Consider the following 15293-nt stretch of genomic DNA (forward strand, 5'->3'; position numbering starts at 1 on the left):
TTTTTAAATCATTTTACTGTTTATTACCATAGTCACATTTGAATTGGCAGAACTGTTCCCATGACAGACAAGACAGACCTGTCATTCAAGGAAGAATAAGTGAAGGTTTTCATAAAGCTTGAGGAGGGAAGTCCCACAGTAACTAACACAAGGATGGCTGCAGCAATCTCAGACAATGGTGTGCAAGTAAGTAGGAACAAAGGGTGTTCCAGCAGTAGCTGTCCTACGTGTGTTGGCCTGAGACCACTGCTGTTTCCTAAGGGGAATTTCTTAATATGTTGGTAAGCAGATCACTTGCAACAGACATGTAAGTGCAGTAGGGTGACACTTCGCAGAATAAATTCTATAAGTTTCTGGGCAGGTTCTACAAATCTCATTGGTGATAAATGGTTGCTGAACTATGATTCTGCAAAGGTAATCCCATAAACGGACATCAGGGAATTTTACAACTGGTGAAATTCTTAGGCCAAAAATTAAATAGCCACACATACCAAACCTACACACCGTGAATTAAAATGATGCCATGTTAGGCCTTCTGAAAGAATCAGCAGAAAAGATTATTCAAAGAGAAGATCCTCATCCTTCTCTTCAGCCAGAAGATTAGCAGGCTCCATCACCTCTCCAGCTGCCCTCCGTTGTTCCAAGTCCTTCTCAGATTTTTCCTTGAGAATCTTTTTCTTCTCCTGTATTTTCTTTAACCTACAAAATAAAGGAGGGAATTTTCTGAATGCTGTTTTGGTACTAAGTAGAATTGATTTCTTCTAGTTCTGTAACAAGGATAATAAACACCTACAAAGTAGAACAAAATTCTACCTTTATTTCAATTTCAGTAACATATTTATAACCCATTTAAAAAAAAAAGATTTGAGGTAGAATACACACACATTTTAAGCTAATAACTGCTTTCAAAAGCTCCTGTCTCAGGGTGAATAAACTTTGATGTCCATTCCCTGATAACGGAACAGGTTTTCAGCATTCAGACATTAAAATTTTGGATCATTCAATCTGGATTACCACAACCCTGCACATCAACTGAAGGACAAACTAAATTTTGCTAATTACGATTATAAATCATACTCAGATGCTACTCAAGGTCCAAGACAGTTATGTCTTTCCTGAATACGCCTGCCTTCACCTATCTCCCACTTCTCTGAAACTGACACACTGACCCCTGCACACCACCTATTTAGTATTTATTGTCCCTACTAGCTCTAAATGTTCAGAGCTAATTCCTGTACAGGTATCATTTCTCTCCAAGTACTCTCTCTAATGGTATGATTTATATTATTATGTAATGCCCCCAAGTACTTTATACTTTCTCCTGGAACATTTTCAACATGCAGTACATATTTGTTGATTGACTGATTAATTCCAGTTTCTTCTTATGTGGGAGACACCCCATCTAAATCATTGTCTCATTTTAAAGAATTATCAAGGCTATTTATAGTTTCTCCGAAGGGCCTAAGTTTTCAGAGATGCCATATTTTAGGTGTGTGCAAAACTTGGCACAGATCTGTCTCCACAGCCTTTGGCAATATTATTTCTTGTTTCTTATCAGAATAAAATACAAGTTGTACTAATTCTTTCTTTCTTTTTTTTCCTTTTTTTGCCCGCGCTGCACTGCATGTGGGATCTTAGTTCCCTGACCAGGGATCAAACCCATGCCCCCTGCAATGGAAGCATGGAGTCTTAACCACTGGACAGCCAGGGAAGTCCCAAGCTGTGCTAATTCTAAAGAACATAAGCCAACATGTCTCAGAAAATCGAGCTTTTGGAATATGGAAAAACAAAAAATGATCAATAACTGCAAATTCCAACAAACCTATAGAACTCTTCTCTCTCTCTCTCATCCAGTTCTGTGATGATATAAGCAAGGGTACGTTCAATCCGGGGAATGATGACTAGGGTTTAAAAAATATATATATAGTGAGAACTTCAAACCTTTTTTCAAATTGCCAGTGCTCATTTGTATAACTAACTTATTTTTTCTAACTGTAAAATAAATGTACATTTAATGCAAAAAACAAAAACACAAAGAAATAAAATGAAGTATAATCCAACCACTCTACAGTTAGCTATTATAAATATTTTGGAATATGCCCTCATACTGTCTTTTCTATGGACAGGTAACACCGGACCATGATATATACAACACTGAATATACTGAATTTATATGAATATGTAACATTGAACCACAGATGTTATTTTAAATACAACAGCAATCCACTGTTAAAAACTGGAGCATTGAGCAGAGAGAATACAGTAAGTTGAATTTTGTGTTAATCGTAAGGTTCTACTTTACACAGAATTTGCCTATTCTGCTTCTAGAATGTGAACTCCTTGTGAATTGGAACTGTTACCTTATCCATTTTGTTTTGCTTGCAATTCCATGCAAGAGGCTGGCACAAAAAAAAAAAAAAGAGGCTGGCACAAGCAAGCAGTCAGGAAATGTGTTTTGAGTTTTTTAAAAATGAGATAACTTCCTCTTTAACACTAATAGAGCCCAAGCAAAATAATTTCCTTGCTGCTCAAATTTTGCTCCTTTCTTACTTTAAAATTGAATAAGTGTTTCTTTAATGAAAACTGAGTTTCTTAAGCAAAAAGTACTGTGGCAACATTCAGCAGTCATAGTTTTAAAATAATGAAATGAGAGATGGAAAATAAATGCATCCAATGGGAAAATTTATTTTTAGAAATCAAGGAGAACAGCAAGAGAACAGGACATAAGGCCTAAGAAAGAGAGATTTAAAGTTTAATACTTCATGTGTTCAAAAACATTTATCACTCAGTCATTGGAAAGAACTTACAAAAACATTAGGGCTCTTGAGAAATAGTTTCACCTTTTATTCATGAATAATCAGAAATGAGTAAAACATTCCGTACTTTCTAACTCACCACTCTCCTCTAACTACCCCCTAAATCATACACACACTTCTATCAAAGGATTTACTAACAGTTATCTGTATTACTGACTCACTGCCCTTCCCACTGTGGGCAGGGGCAACATCTTATTCACCGGGCGATCAGTGCCTGATTCCTAGTAGGTCCGTGACAAATGTGGAGGTGCGGACAAGAGGATGGACAAAGAGCCTCACAGCAGCTCACACTCACCATGTTCAATGGCATTTACACGCCTGTTGGTTATCTTAATAGCTTCATCCAAAGTAACAAAGGAAGTCTAAAATAAGAGGATAAATTAATAATGTAAGCACAAAGTCTTCCTAATCATGCCCTGTCCACCACTTGCCTTCACTCAGCACTTGTAGAAAACATTTGGAAACCAAGACTACTTCTTTTCAACATACTTAAAGAACAGAAAATTCTTATGAGATTTCCATAGAGCTAACATGATTTCCATTCTATTAGAATTTGTTTCCTTCAGACTCACCTGAAGTTATAAAAATGGCAAGAGAAGAGAATCATACACTAATGACCTAGATATATATTAACTGGCCACAAAGGGGGGGGGGGAAGGCTTTCATGCATAAACCATATTATATTTGCATTTAAATCTATATTGACTATTGCTGTTCTCACCTAGCCAAGAGTGAAACTACACCATTGCACAAACATTTTGCTAGTAGTAAAAAGTAGGGACAATGGTGCAGAAGCCACCATTTCAGAAACTTACCTGCAGCGAAGCTAGTTCCACCAGTAGTTCCACTGCTTTGGCATAATTCCTCTTCAGTTTAGCCAACTGTTCGCCACCTCTGGCTAAACCAGTCAGTTCGTAACCTGAAAGAACCAGTCAGACAACATTTGTATTTAGGGTGTAATCTTCCCCATAAACTTCCCAAAAGAAGATAAGTCAGAATAATACCAAACATGGAAAAACAAATTCACTAACCCAAACACTAAGTGCCCATTTCACTCCCCCAAAACTGTAGGACATGTTGCTGAATAGTTTTGCACAAGGATACTATTCTAAATCTAACTATAGGAGAAGTTAGCTTGCTGGATTAACCAATGCACCCCTTTCCTTTGTAGATTATACTGCCTGATGCCCCAGTACGGTTGACACTCTCTGTTAACAGGTGACTCTTTAGAATATTCTACTTCTTTATTCAAGCAGTACTAAATATTTGATGTGAACCAATTTAATATGAGGGCCAAAGAAAGAATATTGTTGTTTCTATGAAAGAAAACTGATTACTTTGGAAAGACTCAACAACGATGCATTACTACCTGAAACATACTGTCAAATTAGGAAAAGGTGAGACAATTATAAAAAAATTGGGCAGGCTGGCTATAAAAGTCTAGGAAGATTCAGCATTCAGATTGTATCACAGTGTCTGAGATCTTACTCTACTTTAAAAAGACCCAAACTGGAAATTATAAACAATGCATTATGGGTGTGGTTTATGCAGAAAGACAACATGGAAGTCTAATCAGTGGACTCATACTCAAAGAAAGGCCATGGCCTTATATTTTTAAAATTGCAAATGACTCTATAAATTTCTAGGTTGAAATAAAATATTTTAAGCAATGTACAATGTTTTGTGACTCCCTGCAATAACACTTTTTTGATTAACTGACAAACTATTGTCCAAAATGTATCTGATAAGAAGGCTTCTGGACTTCCCTGGCGGTCCAGTGGTTAAGACTCCACACTCCCAGTGCAGGGGGGCACAGGTTTGATCCCTGGTCGGGGAACTAAGATCCCACATGCTGCCCGGGGAGGCCAAAAAAAAAAAAAAAAAAAAAAAAAAAATGAAGGTTTCCAACACTGGAACCACTGAACTCTAAGCAGGTCTATCTATCATCATTTTCCAGAATAAGGTTCATTTAAAGAGGAACTAGAAGAACCCAGAGACACACACATAAGAAGTTTCACACTTACTGTCAGTTCCTTCATGGTAATGTTCAAATACTGGCAAAGTAACACCTGTTAAACACAGAAACATATATGGATTCACAAACATGTCCTTGAAATACTGTTTCTTAACCACTGTTTCCTGTGTTTATTTTTCAGCAAATACTCAAAAGTCAAGAGATTGCCTGGAACTGTAACTCGTTTCAATGAATGAATTTAGAAACCTTCCTTCTTAAGTGTTCATTCCTATTCAAAAGTCAGATTATCCTTAGTAAGGGATCTGGTTGTTACAATGTTTGGTTTTTTTCTTTCATCTTTGAGGTATACATAATATACAAATAATTGCACATATTTAATGTATACATTTTGATGAGTATAGAAATATGCATACACCCATACCATCATCACAATTAAGGTAATAAACATATCCATCACCTCCAAAAGATTTGTGCCCCTTTTCCTGTGTGTATGTGTTAAGAACACTCAACATGAGATCTACTTTCTTAAGTTTTTAAGTACACAGCACCGTATTAACTGTAACTATACTACTGTACAGCAGTTCTCTAAAATGTATTTATCTTGTATAACTGTAACTTCACATCCACTGAACAATAGCTTTCCCCACCCCCGTCCCCTGGCAACCACCAGTAAACAATAGTTTTAACATGTAAAGCCAATCAACTTTGTCTAAGGAGAAAAGATTAATTGGGCCATCAAGATCTTGCTGTATAAACGGGTTAATTTTAAAATGTTATCTTTTCTTCACTAAGAGTTCCAAAGGGTTGAAAAGTTACCTGCTACATTATCTTTCTTTGCTCTAATCTTCACTTGGGCTTTATTTACATTTTGGATTACTGTGGTGCTGCAGAAAAAGAAAAGGCCTTGATTTAGCTGAGTTTTTAGAGTGAGAAATAAACCATCAGGGACCCATCAGGTGACTTCAACAAAAGTAAGATGTCACGATTATGCTTTGATGATTGTCTTCTTTCAGAAAAGAACAATCACTGCTACCAGAGGAGGGCCTCAGAGAGCAAAGTATGAACAATATTCAAACATTAGCCATAAGAATACAAAGAATGATTTTAATGTACATGGACTGCTTAAGTTTTCAATCAGACATGTGGTGCATGGATGTGACTTTAGGGATTTTCATTCCACTAATGTAATTTGGAGAAAACATTCCTTCCTTCTGGGTTTGCTGTTCAAACCTCTAGGTGTGTCTAAGCAGGAGTTCAATTCCTTTACCTTGGAATCTATCTAATTTCCATCTGGCTTTGTCTGACTCCCCACCTGTTACTATCACAAAATAAAGTGTCTTCCCCATAACCACCCTAAAACACTTTCACATACCACATACACACTCTTTATTCCCACCCTCTCATGGAAAAGTCAATGCAAATTGTTATCCTACCAACACTGGCAAAAATTAAAAGTCTACTACTTCAAAAGGTCTTATGCCCCTCAAGCTGTAAGACTGTCCACAGGTAATGTTCCCAGATAACACAAACTAAGAATGGAGGCACTGTGTTATTGGTAAAGAAGACTAAAATCAAAAACCCTGAAAACTTCCATTTCTGCCCCTGAGTAGTCATTTGACTTTAGGAAGGCACTGAACTTAAACTGAGAACAACAATGCTCGCCTGGTCCACCTCACAGGCTTATGTGGAGAATCAAATGACATAACTAAACATATGTAAAGCAATAACTAAGCCATTTTGTACACTTTGTAAAGCACATATTGACATATGCCATAAAGTCCATGCCCTTTAAACAACCAATTCCATTCTCAAAAATTTTCCTAAGGAAATAATTCAACAGAAATAAAAAAACATATACATAAAGATGTTCATGGCACCTTTTCTAATAATCCAAAAATCTGAAAATCAACCCAAAGGCCCACCATTACAGGAAAACGTTAATACATTATCATACATCTAAAGATTATGCAGCTATGTGAAAATAGGGAAGAATGTTTATGATACAATACTAACTGAAAATGGACTGTAAAATATTAAGTATTCTGTGCCTGCAACTATGTAACAGATACACATGGGTGGTAATAAACACAAAAGTGTTAAGGTGATGGGGTTAAAAATGTTCTTATTATTACTATATCATTTGTCTTTAATGCTTATGTATTTTTTTAAATTAAAAGAGGCTTTTAAATGAAATTATGAACATGATAGCACTTTGTTTTTCAAAACACCCCACTTAAGTCTTCTTACCTGAAGTCCCCTGCTGTGAACTTGGCTTCAGCAAGTGAAAAGGCAGCTTCTCTCATCACTTCACCCATCAACATTTTAGTCTGGAAAAGCAAAAACCAACAGCCAATTCAACCAAGTTTTTTACAGGGAAAAATCATATCATAATCATGTTCCTTTAACAACCATCAGTATTTTACACCAGGTGTACATGTAAATATTGATTTGGTAACAATAAAATAAATATATCCAATTTCGGGCTTCCCTGGTGGCACAGTGGTTAAGAATCCGCCTGCCAGTGCAGGGGACATGGGTTTGAGCCCTGGTCCGGGAGGATCCCACATGCTGCGGAGCAACTGGGCCCGTGTGCCACAACTACTGAGCCTGCACTCTAGAGCCCGCAAGCCACAACTACTGAAGCCCACGCACCTAGAGCCCGTGCTCTGCAACCAGAGAAGCCACCGCAATGAGAAGCCCGTGCGCCAAAACGAAGAGTAGCCCCTGCTCACCGCAACTAGAGAAACCCCGCGCACAGCAACGAAGACCCAACATAGCCAAAAATAAATAAAATTTAAAAATTAAAAAAAAAAGAAAAAAAAATATATATCCAATTTTGCTTGAACAGTTTTGGTTATGGTTACTAACAATGTTGCAAAACCATGAGTTTTATAATTAAAATACTGGAATAAAGGCACTAAGAAATAGGAAACCGAATCTTTACTGAAGGGCCTACCTTATTCCTGAATGAGTCCATGCTGATTTGCTCAAATTAATCTTTTAAATTCACTATACTGCTCTCAAAATCCTAATGGCACAGTGATTCTAAAATCTGGAATATTTAATGTTTGAGAATACCCAGTAATTTTTTTGAAAGAGAAGAAAAACTGGGACAGGTGGGTAGAAAGTTACCAGACAGGCCAGAGGACAGTTATAATCAATACTGGGGAAAGAGCATTTCGGGCATTAGAAACAGCTAATGCAAAGGTCCTAGAGGAGGATGTTAGAAAAAAGCTCCAGATGAGATCAGAGGGGCAGGCAGGGGCCAGAGTAGATCAAGTGGGGTTTGGGGGCAAGAGTAAAGAGTTTGAATCTTATTAAATGTACTTTCTGAAACTTGTTACATTTATAATGGCATTTTTACTTTTGAAAGAAAAAAGTTTAATTAAAATGCCAACGGCTGTGCTGGATTTTCCATAGATACTTCTAAAATAAATACAATTCTAAGCAAACTTCATTCTACCTCTATTATCTTCTTAAGGATCTGTCGAAATCGAAGAGTTAAGGCGTCAGATTTTTTCTTTAGGAGGTTTCGACCCGTCTGTGCTCCTTTTAACCGAGCCCTCATGATGGTCTGTGCCCTATGTAAATAAAGTTAAAGACATTTAAAATAAAAATACTTCCCCAATATGGTGTTAAAATTATGCTAATTCCTTGATGTCATGAGAGCGAGAATATGTACCATTTGTAACTGACAGGCTTAATTGGTTTCTCAATACTGTGGATTTCCACCCTCAGTGTTCCATAAATAAGAAGTCTTTTTTATTTAAAACAGAAACAATCCTTTAATAAATAAGTATTTAATAATTTGATAAATAAGTTACTAACACTAATAATTTAATAAATAATTATTATAATAAATATATTACTTAATAATTGGTTAATAATTTAATAAATTTTATTATGATTTAATAAATATTTATTAGAACTATTTTATGATGCCAGCATAGTTTAAATACTTACTTGATTTGTGAGTTAAAACAGTATATGTTTCCATTAGGGATGCACTAAGAATTAAAAAAAAAAATCTGTCCAATGATATATATCAAAATTTGAAATGCATTTACCTTCAGGACCAACAATTCTACTTTAAGGGATTTATCCTCCTGATTTACTCCCACATGTACACAAAAACATGTACAAGGTCAAGGATGAGTAGTCCAGCCTTATTTGTAATAGCAAAAGGGTGGGAACAAGTTAAATGTTCCACAAATCATGGTTCATCATACAACAGAATGATATGAAGCCATTAAAAAAAAAGAGGAAGGAAAAAAAAAAAAGAGGAAGGTAGATCTGCATATGCTCCTCATATTACATTGTCTCAGTTATGCACAGTAAGGGATGAATGTGCTTATATAGATAAAGAGAATAGTTCTAGAGAGGTTCACAGAAAGTGGTAACAGTTTCCTTTGGAAAATTAGGTTGAGTGAAAAGAATGGATTTACTTTTTACTACTATATTCTGTTTTACCTTCTGTATTTCATACCACAGTCATTTATCACTTTTTCCATTAAAAGTGTTGCATTGAAGTGTTTTGATATCATCAATTAAGACTCTACTACCAATCACTTTACTAATTTGTAAATGACTCCAGGTAACAAATGACACATATAAGTAAACATTTCTTTTTTTTTTTTATTTTTTTTTTAAAGGCTTTTTTTTTTTTTTTTTAATTTATTTATTTATGGCTGTGTTGGGTCTTCGTTTCTGTGCGAGGGCTTCCTCCAATTGTGGCAAGCGGGGGCCACTCTTCATCGCGGTGCACGGGCCTCTCACTATCGCGGCCTCTCTTGTTGCGGAGCACAGGCTCCAGACGCGCAGGCTCAGTAATTGTGGCTCATGGGCCCAGTTGCTCCGCGGCATGTGGGATCTTCCCAGACCAGGGCTCGAACCCATGTCCCCTGCATTGGCAGGCAGATTCTCAACCACTGCGCCACCAGGGAAGCCCAGTAAACATTTCTGAGAAGTGACAAGCCATTGATATCTCCTTACCTCCCTATTTCAATCTTTTCCCATCAGAAACCCCAAAACCAAAGTCAAGAAAGCAACAGCAGAAACTGACATTTCCATTCTTGCTACCATATGCCAGATAAACTTTAATAATGAGAAAAACAAAGTGGATAATAAGATTCAATAATCAATTGTATAACATACTTAAAGTGATTTGTTTAAGGGGACATAATTTCATATGACTGGTGTTATGACCAACTGCAAAATAGTTTTTGCTAAACTTCTGACTAAATTCTTAGATTATACTGAATCTTCTACCATAGGCCAAAGGTTACTAAAACAATTCTATAGCTGGAAGGGGCTTTAGACATTATCTTGAAAGATGGGAAAACAAAGCTCAGAAAAGTGAAATGACTTTCCCACAGTCCCTCGGTGAAGAAAACACAGAGCAAGACCTGAAACAGATTTCTGACTCCAGGGATTTAACCAAGGTTCAAACCTAGGTCCACTGTACCCCAACCATGTGCCATACTGCCTCACCTATAGATTAAGGGGACATAATTCAGGTGAACAGTTCTGTCTTTGAAAAACTAGCTATCAGTGGCTGAATTTGCACTGACTAGCCTCACTGGAGGTCTAACCAAGTGAAGCTGGTTCAGCTTCCAGCCTGAGCAAGAGCTATGCACCCCAATGTGTACATTTAACATACCGTGTTGTTGACACTAACCACCAGACTTTGGGCTCAAAGAGTTGAACCATATTTAAGTCAAATCCTAGTACTGCAAATGGCAGCAAGTTTACAGTAAAAAGGTGAACTGGTTCATAAAACTGAATTCACCACGCTAATTTTAATTTCCTCCTATATTTAACTTCTTTTCTCATGAAATAGACAAATTTTAATTCTTGAGACTCAAAGAGTGACTTGCCCAAGGGCTTATAGCCAGTATGTAGGAGAACCTGGATGTGACTGACTTCTGTTGACTCCAAATCCTTCATGCCTCTTTTGCTTCCACTCTAAACTTGTTTTGCTCTCTCTGGTGCCTAAGTGGGTGACAGCCCCATTTCACAGGATAGCACTGTAAGGTAGCAGTGTCTGAAACAGAAGTCACTAGTGTATTTTCTAGCCTCGCTCTTTAAACACTTGTTCTTTTACAAGTTACAGAGCTGCTTGACCCTACAAAAAATGTTTGACCTTCAGCTAGGATGATGACTTTGCTTCCAGTTGAATCAAAAACATCTGACTACATGACAAAGTACCTGCTGATAAGCCTTGGGGAAAATATTTAGAGAAGCAGTTACTTCCTGCACCTGATTTTCCTCTCAATTGGCAAGCTGAGTACTCTCAAATAGCAAGTTTCACCTTCACAAACCTATCATTCTTGTCTAAGCCCAAAGAGTGTATTTTCACCTCTTAGTCTCAAAGTAAAAACAAAAAACAAAATGTTAACATTCTGACTACTATCAAAGATAAACACAGCCAGACATTAGTTAAAGCTGTGAAAACATACTATTCAGTAACCACTGACAGCAGGGGAAAGAGCTGAGCTCCTTTCCGATTGTGCACAGGTGATTAGGCATTTTAAAATGAGTGAGGAGAGTGAGAGTGGATGCCAGTCAGAGAAAACTTCCAAAAGGTTGGGCACTGGAAATGCCATCAGGCCAGCTGTGTCTGCTAGCAGGCAATTAAGGAAGGGAGGTCAGGGGCATAGTCTCAGGTGTTGCATAGAACAAAGAGTAAATTCTCCTGGCTGGATGAGTTTTCTCAAGCAGGCATTTTACTAGGGGCTGGAGTCATTCTAGGAACTTAGCCTTAGGCTACCAGAAGCCATGCTAGAGTCTGGTGTCTCTTAGGGCAGAGGTTTGGATGGAGTCAGAGTCTTTAAGTGCTGGGAGTTCTATAGTCCTCACTACCCCAGGGTAGTCCTGATCCTTATCTATTTCACAGGCACTGCTTTTCTCCACAACTGACTTACTTCCCACCTAGGACTAACAGCTATTAGAAAGTCAACAGGCGAAGGTAGAAACCAAACAAACAAAAACTCCTTGATTTCATTAAAAGCTGTAGCCACCCAGGTAGGTACAGAAATCTAGGTTTGGGGTTTAAATATAACTCATATTTTAAGCATCCTCAGATTCTCTGAGAAAAAGTCAGAATAAAGAAAAACAACAGGGCTTCCCTGGTGGCGCAGTGGTTGAGAATCTGCCTGCCAATGCAGGGGACGGGTTCGAGCCCTGGTCTGGGAAGATCCCACATGCCGCGTAGCGGCTGGGCCCGTGAGCCACAATTGCTGAGCCTGCGCGTCTGGAGCCTGTGCTCCGCAGCAAGAGAGGCCGCGATAGTGAGAGGCCCGCGCACTGCGATGAAGAGTGGTCCCCACTTGCCACAACTAGAGAAAGCCCTCGCACAGAAACGAAGACCCAACACAGCCATAAATAAATAAATAAATAAATAAATAAATACATACATACATTTACTTTAAAAAAAAGAAAAAAAAGAAAAAAAGAAAAACAACAGAACACCCCCAAAGAGATAGGACCACAATCAAAAGATCTAAGTGTCAAAACCAAAACTGATTTTCTGCTCCTCAGTGAAAAAAAGAGGAAAAGGAAGAGGGGCAGGGGGAGGGGGAGAGGGCAAATAAGAACAATCTTTACCTTCCACACGTTGTTAGGCACATTTGAGAAAACTTAAAATTTTTCTCCTAACAAAGAATTCAGGCCCAAAGAGAAAGGAGGCCACAACTGAACAGATTCCACGGCATGGGTTCATTCAAGTAACATTTTTTGTGGACCTTCTGTGGATTAATAATCAAGACACTTCTCATCCTGGAGAGAGCTCACAGTTCAGTGGTAAATATACATAAACAAATACGCGCTTTACAATGTGACGGGTGATATTAACAGAAGTCTGAATGAGATGCAATGGTGACAGAACAAAAGGAGTGCCTCGGAAATTCAGGTATAGCTTCCCACCGCATGTGACATTTCAGGGGATCTTGGAAAATGAGTATGGGTATCCAAGATCGAACCTGACGCCCACTTTAGGGCGATTCGATTCAACCCCCAAATTGGCTTAGAAGCCTGCTTCCCACCGCAGTAGACTTTCCTTCTCAAAGCATTTATCAAACTTCGTCCGCTTGTCTATCCCTCCACTAAACTGTGAGCTCTGTTAGGGCAAGAGTGGCGACGATTCACAGTTATATAAATCCAGTGTCCGGATCAATAAGGGAATATGGAATGAATGGCTCGATTAATGATTAAAGTCAGCGGATCTCTACAAAAGCCAGCAGGCCGGGCGCCTGTTCTCACGGGCTGGACTTGCTCTGTCCAGTCGGGTTCACTCAGAGGAATGTGTAAGGGGCCCCTGAGGGAGCCTCGCCTTGGACTCACTAGAAGAGACTGGACAGAGCTCAGGGTCGGCCCAGGAAACAAGGAGCCCCGCTGCTGGTCCAGGGTATGGAGGGACAGCGGCTCGGGCAGGTCTTCCTGAACACCTGTTCGTTCCATTCTTTTACTTACATTCGCGAGGGAAAGATTTCAATTCGGTCTTTGCCCGACATTCTGACGATGACTGTTCGGCCCGGGTCCCTGGCCGGGCAATCGTGCTGCAACGAGCCCAGCCACTGAGTCTTGCGCCACCTGAGTCAGCTGGTTGTGTCACGTGACCCCCTGGCGTTGCTAAGAGGCAGCCAGGATACGCCTTCTTCACTTCCGCTTCCTGTCGGTAAGGGTGGGGGGGTAGGGGTGTGGGGAAGGCGACAGGAAGAAGGCGATGCCCGGATGTTGAGGCGCGCGCACCCCGGAACCGCCCCTCATTTCCGGTTCATCTTCTAGCCCCCCACCCCCCACCCCCACCCACCCGGTCTCCAGCTCCCAGGCGGCTGCGCAGGTCGAGGCGCAAGAACAGGGAAGAGTATACTCCTTCTCGTCCTCCACTTTTCATCTTTGGTCACAGCGCCACCCATGGTTGACTAAAGCTTTCAGAGAGGATTTATTTTTCAGGGACAAGGAATCAGAGTCCTCCCTCTTACCTGCACCTTGAAGGTTACTTAGCGAAAGCTAAAGACAGCGAGAAAACGTACTTTTCAGGTCCTCCTAAGGTCCACATTCTTCTTTGTTCTCGGAGGACCTGGACTCTATGGTCAGTGACGAAGAGGGGGGCCTCCATCCTGTTGGCGCTTGCGTGCTGCGAGGTGGTTCCGCATGCGCGGTGGGGTCGAGCGAAGCGCACGCTGAGGAGAGTCGGCGGTTGCTGCGGGTGGATCAAGTCTGGTCTCTCCGATTGAAGAGCGTGGCGCCGGACACCAGTGCGGGATTCACACACATACCTCAGGTGACTAGTCGCCCCGATCGGTTTCTCCAGGAATTCACTTTGGTTGTGTCCAGTGACATGGGTGGTCGATAGAGGGTAGGCCCCGGGCTAACACCCCCTCCTTCTCCTGTCCCTGCGCGGGAAGTGTCTGCACACAGCTGCCACCGCCCGCCGGCTCCGTGTCGGTCTCCCCGTGTAGCAGAGGTGTCATGGTGCGAACGGAGGCCTCTCGTGAAGGGAGGTGGGCCGAGTGACTGAACAGCCCTTTCAGTGTGCTTCAAGTGGGGACGCCGTGAGGTGGGGCGGCCTTGGGAGAATGCCGTGACGCCCCCGTCCCGGGACGCGGAACACTTTGCCCTCTCCGGGCCAGAGAGTTCCATCCTTTTTTTTTTTTTTTTTTTCCGTCCGCCCCAGCAAATACTCTCAATTGTAACCAGACCCGGTACTTCAAGGAACCCGTTGATTGGGCCACGATATTGACAAGAGTTGGGTTAAAAAAAAGATCCAGGTTTGTTCATCTGATAAGTGATATTAAAAAAATCGAAGCTCCTATCGCCCTGTGTTGCTGGAGTGGTGCGTTTCTGGAGAATGAGTCGCTCCTTAAGATGAAACTAAAAGATCCTACTGAAGAGTTTATTACTCTTCGTATCGGTTTGCCATGTTTCAGCACCGATAAGAATAGACTTGTAGAATTACGCGCTGTGATCTTACGGTTAGGCAGAACTAAAACACGTAAGATACGGGAATTTTAGGTCCCTTTTGTCAGCGCCCCAAACTGAGGCTACTTTAACGTTCATTAACAAGAAACATTGTTTCTTGGGGAGAGGGTGTAGCAAAGAAGTCTTGTCTTTTCTACCGATTTAAGCTGTTATCCAAGGGGAAAAAACCTTGTAACTCTGTGTCTTTCAACAGTTCGGAATTACTTACATAGAGCTTTACTGCCTCTTCTCAGTTCATTGGATGCCAGATGACAGTTAGCGATTCTCAAAACATCTCAAAAAGATGCACAGTAATGTTTTTAGAGATGGGTGCTTCCTATTTCAATGACAGTGAACTAGTTTAAAAGCTTTATTTGTGTAGCACTTCTGTAGTAAAAACGAGCATTCAGAACATAACTGTTAGAGCCGAATTAGAATGATCACGGGAGTTGCCTCTATCACATCGTACTTTACTTTGGAAAAGAATGTGGACTTCTGTATCCATTATGGCGACTTGACCATGCAGTGGTTTAAGAAGTCCT

At 40.1% G+C, this 15293-nt stretch overlaps 2 protein-coding genes across 3 annotated transcripts in view; one reads left to right on the forward strand and one right to left on the reverse strand.

Annotated features, from left to right (window-relative positions):
• On the reverse strand, nt 1-13931 carry ATP6V1D (ATPase H+ transporting V1 subunit D). Of its 2 annotated transcripts, none has more exons than XM_007184324.3 (10): nt 13824-13931; nt 13261-13459; nt 8255-8372; nt 7039-7118; nt 5608-5675; nt 4841-4885; nt 3632-3735; nt 3112-3178; nt 1823-1901; nt 1-699 (listed from the first exon to the last, which is right to left on the reverse strand). In XM_007184324.3, the coding sequence occupies exons 2-10, from the start codon at nt 13299-13301 to the stop codon at nt 558-560; spliced, it is 744 nt and encodes a 247-aa protein (XP_007184386.1). In that variant the 5' UTR covers nt 13302-13459; nt 13824-13931; the 3' UTR covers nt 1-557. The 2 variants fall into 2 exon arrangements, with proteins under 2 accessions (XP_007184386.1, XP_057399425.1); XM_057543442.1 differs by having other exon boundaries at nt 13773-13878.
• Nucleotides 13643-15293, forward strand: part of EIF2S1 (eukaryotic translation initiation factor 2 subunit alpha) — a 21629-nt gene continuing 19978 nt past the window's right edge. The window contains exon 1 of the mRNA XM_007184323.2: nt 13643-14074. The gene's annotated coding sequence lies outside the window, so the exon portion shown is untranslated. The remainder of the gene's footprint in view (nt 14075-15293) is intronic.

This window comes from Balaenoptera acutorostrata, chromosome 3 (genome assembly GCF_949987535.1).
Source record: "Balaenoptera acutorostrata chromosome 3, mBalAcu1.1, whole genome shotgun sequence".
Lineage (NCBI taxonomy): Eukaryota > Metazoa > Chordata > Mammalia > Artiodactyla > Balaenopteridae > Balaenoptera > Balaenoptera acutorostrata.